Consider the following 8,966-nt stretch of genomic DNA (forward strand, 5'->3'; position numbering starts at 1 on the left):
GCCTCTGAGATGTAGTGGAATACGGTATGTTAGTCTCAAGTAAAGTACCTCAAAACTGGTTACATATTTGAAGTAGAGTAGTTGGGAGGCCAGTATGGCTGTACCGACATCAGGGATATAGGAGCATAAAAGCGGACTCTGACAGACACTGATACATTTGGATTTTAGGTTCTTGAAAACCACTGCAATACATAGGCTATACCCTTGGCGGGAGGCGGCCTTTTTTTCCTGACACCCAAATAGCCGACAGGCACCCGCCTTGGCATGTTTGAAATTGATCAGTCACAGGATTATCGCTGATTGATTCTGTGCATTTATAGATAAACGGATATGTGCAGGAAAGAGGAAACATATCCCCATCCATCCCCCCAACAGTGGTTCAATTTAGCAATATAAATTGTATACATTTTAATGAATTATAAATATCGATGACTGCTAAGGGAATGAAGATGCTCTGGACATATCAATCCTGTACTACTTGTACAGTACACGTGAATTATTAAGGTTGCGTCAAGACATGTTGGAATGGTAACTGACCAATATGTACACAAAACCTAGTATCAACTCCCTGTTCCAAGTGCCTGTTGGTTCTAATACTTCCCCCTTTTCCCCAATACATTCCTAATGTGGCTGTATGATTGGCAGTGGTCTGTCAGTAACAAGTTCAATTCCTACAGTAGTTACACATACTGTAACCTAAACTGATTAACAGGTTGCACCTTTACATTTCCTTGCCATACAAGGACTACAAGATCAAGCAATTAAATCAGAACAAGTTTATTTTAAAATGATCAAGTACAACGCTAATTTAAACATTTCTAGGTCTATAGGAATAACATGTTAAATCAAAATGATAGCCCTCAATACGGCAATACCCCCCCCACCCCTCTTCAAAATGACATTAAAAACAAATAGCACTTATGATGACCTTCACAGTGTACGCTAAACAACTGGAATGGTAGGCCTGATCCAGAAACAACTCTCTTCCCAGTGATCCCCAAGATCTGAGCATAGGCATTAAATGACACACAGAATCTAAACAAAACCTTGACAAAAGTAATACAATGCACAAGTCATAATAATGTTGCTTTCTTCAGTCACGATCACTTAGGCGTAGACAGAATATCTCTACGTATATATTTTTAATATTTTGGGGTTATTGAGGCTTGGTGGTGAAGAGATCTGTTGAGTTTGTTTCCGAGTCAGGTTACGGTAAACACAATCTTCATCCATGGTTGTGACAGTACACAGGTGTCGGTTGGATGAACACTCATGGGAAAAGAGCTCCAAATTCCATCTCAGCCAGAGCACCCTCTGCAGCCACAGTGGGTGCATTCAATGATCCTTCCCTGTGTGCACAAGTCAGAATCAGAGGTTTGGAACACACAAAAGGGCACACTTTTATAATCATCATCCTTTCAAAAAATAAATCCTAAAGGAACCATGTCAGATTATGGTGGTTCCTCACATAAGACTAGTAGGACAGTTTTATCACTCTGGATCCCACAACACTAAATCTAGTTTACATTTACAAAGATTACCTTTGTACATTTTTTAACACTACTCTTCCTTAAGTTGCAATGCCATACAAGTTTCCACTGTTATCTAATGTCCACCTGGTTTTAGTTATGCAGAATGATCTATATAATAAATAGGCCAAGTACAAGATAACTGAAGATTATCTGAGTCAATAAATGTCACAGACAGACTTACAACTTCCAGCTTGCTCTTGGGGACTCTGCAGATGCAGTTTGTGCCGAAGTTGGTGTCTCGTGTCTGGATGCAGCGAAGGCAACACAGGTTCTCATAGCCCTGCTTCTTCCATTTGGCGATCAGGTTCTTGTCTGCATACCCTTCCTTTATACAATACTCGTAGAGTTCTGGGGAAAAATACATAGGGTAGTCGACAACACAGAGTTAAGCGTTTGACATGATATAAAGCATCTTTAAATAATGTTCAATCTAACAGCACTACAATATGAATATATATATATTGTGTTTGTACCTCTGCTGATGGCTTTTCTTTTGTAGAAGAGATCAAAGATGTAGCGGCTCCGCTGATGATGAAGCCGGAAAATGGGCCACAGAGACTCTACCTTTCGCTTGCCCTCATGGGGCTCTGTTTCAGCTGGAAATAAGAACGCATTTGAGGTGAGATCATGTTACATTGACGAGTTACAACTGTCTGCTACACAAAGGCTCGCCTGGTGGCAAAATATCCTTATATGTTAATTTGGAGAAACGCTCAGGTTTGCTTTTTTAGTTTCGAACGTGATCAATTCAGTAGGATGCCACGAAGGCTCTACTGATTCCGAAATATCATAAACATTCACGTTGTTTTTCCAATTCATTTTAGACGAAACTGTGTTTCGCATTTAACTTTATATTTCACAAAATGATTTACACATGATAATGGTCACGCAGCCAGCCTAGCTGGTCGCTACGCAGCGGCAATCTTCATTGTTTTGTTTGTGTTTAATTAATTTACCTTCTCTCATTTTTTGATCCAACTCGTCCAATGTCGGCTCAATGAGCTCCCAGCCATCTGGAGGCGGCTTTCGACTCCTTTTAACTTTTGGCATTGTTTCTGAAAATCGAAGAAAACACAAAACAATCGTCTGTTTATGTGTGTCGGTTTAGCTATTTTGCTAGCTCGTTTCGATTCAGTCCCCTATATATGACGTCGCCTATCTGGGGTCCTGTTACCCAGACCCGAGCTCGTCCGTTGAGAGAGGCGTCACTTGCTAAATACATAATAACAACATATTTCATTTTTTATTTATACGCCTTTCAAAAAAACCGTCCGTGTCTTAAAATAATGCACGTTATATAACAATTAACCGTGTTTAAATACACATCTTCTTTATATTAAAATCTGGTCTAAATCTGAATAGATATCGTTCTCTCAGCCTTGGTGTAAGTACAGTGTGTTGCATCAGGTTAGCTGACTAACAAATTGACTGTCGATAAAAAAGATAATCTAATCTTATAATCAGGAGGATTCAATCCAATCATTCGTACAGAATTGTGGCTTTTTATAAAAACAATGTATATTATTTAATATCATATATTAAGAACATATATTTGTTTAAATATACAATTTATGGAAGGCAACATGTTGAACCACTGCCGCGAGGACATCAACAACACAGTCTGTTTTTAGCCTGCAGTCAGCAAAAGTGTCACTTCATATTTTTTTTTATTTTCTATTAGTAGGCCTATTTCTTCGCTGAGACATCTGTGGTAACATTTGTGAAAATGCCAAAGGGAGGTAAGGACAACTATTCAACAACACGATATAATATGTTGATGTTGTTGTTAGCATGTACAGACTGTCTGTTGTACTCTCATGTTACTCCTCAGCTAACCGTATAAGCCCTCCCACAGACGCCTACTGGAAGCTCCCATAGGTCCCATGTTAGACCCAGAAAATGTTGTTTTATGTAAACTTTTATGATTCAAATGTCATCTAGTATAGACTTAGCAGATGAGATTAAGCCTGGTTGCTAAAAGTTGCACGTTGAGCAATTTGAGTTATTAGTGACCATTAACATCCTATATAAGGCAAAATAAAATATAATCAAAATTTCAGCATTCTTTAAGTAGCATGTGGCATATGAAACTAGGGGGTTTTCATGATTCTGAATCCATTCCAAGCATTAGTTTTGCACAAAAGCACTCCTTGGGAGGTAAACGGCCATAGCCATCATCACAATGTTTCACAATGTTTCTTTTCCCTTTTTTTTACCTCCTTTATGATGAATTCCTGTTCTGTTCTTTGTCTATATAGAAGTGTCTATTTGTACATCTCTAAATGTTTTGATGAATTGAACATGGTTCAATGGACCCTCTTGTAAACAAGTGTAATGCTTAATTGGGTCGTCCACTCACAGTTAACAGTCTTTGTATTGAGTTTGTGCTTGAAATGTAGCCTACTGTAATTCTGCAAACTTTTAATAAATATTTCAATCAATCAGTCAAAAGTAGCTATGGCCGTTTTTAGCCCAAGGAGTGTTTTTATTTTTATTATGCCAATAACTCAAATTGCTCAATGAGCAACTTTTAGCAACCAAGCTGAATTTCATCCATTAGGCCTATATAGATAACATTTCTATTATAAAAGTTTACTTTAATCACCATTTCTGGGTTCACGGAATTTCCAGTAGACTTTAAGATGATTGGTGGCATGCTTCTTTTAATCTACATTAATTTGCTTTACAACACATACTGTTACAGTCTAAAATAAGACAAATGTCAATTTGATATCTATAGCTCCTTTTGACTATCATTTGTGATCTACAGTACGTTGAATGTCCCCTGTCTGTGTGATGTTTACAAACATGTTTTATATGTCATGATTTTTCATAACCTGAACAGGTAAGAAGGGTGGCCATAAGGGCCGTATGCGGACATACACCAGCCCTGAAGAGATAGACGCCCAGATGAAGGCCGAAAAGGAGAGAAAAAGGGTTGGTTGAGACTAGAGGATTTTGTAGCCTGCTGTTGTGTGTACATTTGTAACCTGTTGGAGCTTTACCTGTATTGTAACTGGCCTGTCTTGTTGTGGAACAGCAAGAACAGGAAGGTGAGGGCATAGAGGGTGCAGCTCAGAACGATGGCGTGGAAGAGAAGCTGCCAGGGTCGGGATCAGACGACAGCGACGATGACAGCTCCCAGGTTTGTGTTTGCTCTCCTCTCAGCCTCCCTCCATCTCTCCCTTTAACCCATTCTGACCTGAGATCAGATTTTAAAAAATGTCAGTCGTTCTTCGATTTTTCAAAAATAGCAGACCTACAAGCTCGTAGCGCGCCACTCGGTGGCGCGCTATGAGCTTGTAGATCTGCTATTTTTCAATAGCTAAAGCATGACATGATGCTAAGTGCTAACACCAGAATGGGTTAACTCACACTCGTTCCTAGCCCCTTTCGGGACCCTTGGTTGCCTTTCCTGTATTTGGGACGTCGGTACCAGACGTCCCAAATACAGAAAAGGTAACCAAGGGTCCCGAAAGGGGGCTTTAAACTTGTTTTCCGAGTAGAGCCAGACCAATATAATTTGACTGTTTTGATCGGTATCTGCAATTAATATGCAACTGTTGTGTCCTCCTGACAACTCTAAACCCGGTGTCTCTATTTCTGCCACGAGTACAGCCGTTTAAAATTAAAAAAACTGACCATAAACTGTGTTGACTCTGTATAATTTATGAGCGTTTATGTGACATGTTGATTTCAGAAGAAGAGAGGAGGTGTGGAGGGATTGATCGAAATTGAGAACCCCAACAGAGCCGCTCAGAAAACAAAGAAGGTGACTCAGATCGAGATGGACGAACCCAAGCAATTATCAAGGAGAGAAAGGTGTGAATGACAAAAAACTATTGCAACTTCACTTTCAACTTTATTGTCATTTGTCACATCCCACGTTTACAGGCATAAAAGAGTATAGGGTAGGTACCCTCACAAAAAACATGCAGTAATCCTGGTCACTAAACTGCCTCCCCCTGGCCAGCCGGGGCGCCTGATGGAGGGGAAAGGAACTGGTTGGAATAACGTGTTCCTTCCACGCGCTACGTCCAACCAGGGAAACTCCCCCCTGTCAGGTGTAAAAGGAGCAACTTGGACACTCAGGCGTGAAGGAAGCATGAGTTCAAGTCCATATATGGGGACTAGGTTGGTCTCCCCTTGTCCCCCATATATGGGGACTAGGTTGGTCTCCCCTTGTCCCCCATATATGGGGACTAGGTTGGCGGAGGGTGTGTAGAGCCCAGGATCACATTAGATGATTGACACAGGGGTGAAAAATGGGTTACAAAATCGTGGGATAAAAAAAATAAAAGAGTAGGCAAAGTGAAATTATTTCCTGTACAAGGGAAAATATGCTGTTTCTGTGATTGATTTGAAAAAGGGAAATTAATACATATATATATGTGGGACTTTGTGGATGGTCATGGTACATTTCTGTTAGTGAGACATTTTAGTTTGTGATTGGGGCTTGTCTTGTTTGTCCCCGGTTGCTGTGACAGCTACTGAACAAAGCAGTTGTTTTTAATACCCTCTCCTTGTCTAACATGTAGGGAGGAGATTGAAAAGCAGAAAGCCAAAGAACGCTACATGAAGATGCACTTGGCAGGGAAGACAGACCAGGCCAAAGCAGACCTCGCTCGCCTCGCCATTGTCCGAAAACAGAGAGAGGACGCGGCGCGAAAGAAAGAGGACGAGAAGAAAGGTGTGTACACAGACCTGATAGGGCTACACGATATGGACAAAATGTCATCTCGGTATTTATGCCCAAATATTGCGATATTGATACGATATTACCGTTAACATTTCATGTTCTATATTTTAAGTGTTGCAACACAGAACATTGAAAACTAAACATTATTCCAAAAAAAACTGCCTAATAACAAGTCACTCTTAACTTTAAGTGCTATTTGTAATTTGATATTCCAAGTGTAGCAACAATGAAAAGTAGCATGGATGGGATGTTGCTGGCATTAGAAGTGGACGATATATGACGATATAATATTGATATATCGCGTTGCCTTTTTGCAATACTGATATTGCGCATGTTCAGAATCAACGATAATGATATATTGTGCAGCCTTAAAACCTAGTGATAATCCCAGTGATATTTCCACTTTTTCTTACCCTCCTTATATCCATAATTCCGGTTTCTGCATACCCTCAATAGCACAAAGGTCACATATCCTGTATGCATTTGACCATATGCCATGTCATGAATAAAATGCCATGAATGTTAAGGGAGACATTTTCACGAAAACTGAGAATTTTACCATATGTCTAAAGGTAAAATCTATGAATGTGAAAACTACAAGCTTACTTTCTGCTTTCCAGCTGCTACCATCAGTGGCTGTGACATAGACAGTAACAGATAAAAAAGACTGAACATTTTCTCTGTAATGTGGATTATCGTAAATATTTCTATAGTATACAACATTATTCAGTATACCTTCAATTTCAAAGATTAATCAACAATGAAATAATGTGCATTAAAGGTGAGATGGTGTCCCTTTTAAGCAGTGAATAGCAGTGAGTGTGTCAAAATATGAATCCAGGGTCGGTTTTGCTAAGTTTCTTGTGTTTTGTATTTTCACATGTTTCTACTCCAGCAAAAGGAGCAGGGTCGACAGCAGCAACTAGAGGAATGAACTCCCTCTCTCTCAAATGATGCAGAATTGGTTTATCAGCAGAACTTTCACACATGTATGGACTGGTGCAATATTTATATCTATATATATATATATATATATATATATATCTATATACAGTACAGTATATCATAAATATATATTTATATATTTGAGTATTTTTGAAGTAAGAGTTATGAAGAATGGTTTACTTTCATTGTTACATAAATACCATTTGGAAAAATGGTTGAGGCCTATTGAACGGTGCTCTGAATATTTTGCCACAGAATATTGGTTCTGTTGCTTCACTAAGGAAGTACTGTGTAGACCCCCCTCCCTCCTACACACACACACACACACACACACACACACACACACACACACACACACACATTTGAATTATTTTATTTGGATCTGCACAAGTGGCGTATACAGAATAGACCCAAACACTGGTCAGAATAAGGCTATACATTATATGGTCCAACCAGGCTGCTGCACATGCTTAACACACAGAGGGAAAAGAAGAGAACACACACACACACACACACACACACACACACACACACACACACACACACACACACACACCCTTTGTTACACTTGGAATGACCCTCTCTAACCTATAACCTCATACAGTACATGATACTGAATTACTGATGCATCGAATTTACTTTTGACTTACTGTACTTTGGTAATTGAGCTTTGCCACTTTTTGTTCAAGTCGTGCATTGTATATAACTCAGATTAATTATGAAACCGATGAACAAGATGAACGAAAAACTTGTTTTGGTTTGTTAAGGCTATTCTTTTTTTTTTGGGAGAGCTACCATATGGCATGTCAGGTATTCCCATTACATAAATTGAATAGTACATTGTATTTGTGTATCACATCTCATACAAGTAAACTCAACGTGGTGCACATTAAAAGAGAATATATTTAAATTTGTTTTCTAAACAAAATAAAATGAATGTAGCAATATCTGATATCTGAATAAAAACATTTACCGACAAGACTAGCAATGCTAGTTGGTGCCGGATCTTGGTGGATACCTTGAACTAATGGCATATTGATCTTTATTTAGCGTATGCTTTATTTATTTATTTAATGGAAAGTTCTCTACCAGAATACATCTTTGTTGTTCTGCTTTTTTAATTCATTCTTTTACAGCATATCTACATCAACCAGCTCAGTGGCCTTGTAGGTAGAGTGTCCGCCCTGAGACTGGGAGGTTGGGGTTCAATCCCCGGCCGGGTCATACCAAAGACTCTAAAAATGGGACCCAGTGCCTCCCTGCTTGACACTCAGCATCAAGGGTTGGATTGGGGGTAAGTCCCTGCGACATACTAGCGTCATGTCCAGGGGGTGTACTTGTACATCAAGCTGCCTCACGCTACAGAAACAGGAGATAGGCTCCTGCTCCTATGGGCCTGATGGCTCGGCAAGGCTACTTACTTTACTTTATATCTACATCGAGTACTGTCAGTGTAACTTAGAAAATGCAAAAATGCCATCATGTAATTGAATGTCATATAGCTGAAAAGAGGAGATTATCTCCATATTGAATATAGATATTAATAGTTTTAATTGTCTTCATTAGAGGTGATATGGAATTCACTGAGGTGCTGAAAGCATGACAGGACTGGGGCTCAAAGGAATGGTATCCAATAGCCAACAACAGCGGTTCCCAAACCTGTTACCTCCCGGCCTAGCTGACTAAAATGTTAGGAAGGGGACTAGTGGACAAGAGATCCAGTATAAGTCATTTTACACTTGGTTGCATGCTCGTCTCTCAGCAAACACATGAACTTGTGCAAAACCTTC

General features: G+C 39.5%; 2 protein-coding genes across 2 annotated transcripts; one reads left to right on the forward strand and one right to left on the reverse strand.

Moving 5' to 3' along the window:
- Window positions 1–1,194: 1,194 nt before the first annotated feature.
- bud31 (BUD31 homolog) lies at window positions 1,195–2,676 on the reverse strand. The gene is made up of 4 exons (XM_080775559.1): window positions 2,489–2,676; window positions 2,006–2,128; window positions 1,714–1,880; window positions 1,195–1,349 (listed from the first exon to the last, which is right to left on the reverse strand). The coding sequence occupies exons 1-4, from the start codon at window positions 2,580–2,582 to the stop codon at window positions 1,299–1,301; spliced, it is 435 nt and encodes a 144-aa protein (XP_080631685.1). The 5' UTR covers window positions 2,583–2,676; the 3' UTR covers window positions 1,195–1,298.
- Window positions 2,677–3,152: 476 nt separating this feature from the next.
- pdap1b (pdgfa associated protein 1b) lies at window positions 3,153–8,200 on the forward strand. The gene is made up of 6 exons (XM_080775558.1): window positions 3,153–3,271; window positions 4,378–4,469; window positions 4,573–4,677; window positions 5,233–5,354; window positions 6,071–6,222; window positions 7,127–8,200. The coding sequence occupies exons 1-6, from the start codon at window positions 3,259–3,261 to the stop codon at window positions 7,183–7,185; spliced, it is 543 nt and encodes a 180-aa protein (XP_080631684.1). The 5' UTR covers window positions 3,153–3,258; the 3' UTR covers window positions 7,186–8,200.
- Window positions 8,201–8,966: the final 766 nt, after the last annotated feature.

The sequence above is a fragment of the Protomyctophum bolini genome (assembly GCF_963924005.1).
Source record: "Protomyctophum bolini genome assembly, chromosome: 11".
Taxonomy (NCBI): Eukaryota; Metazoa; Chordata; class Actinopteri; order Myctophiformes; family Myctophidae; genus Protomyctophum; species Protomyctophum bolini.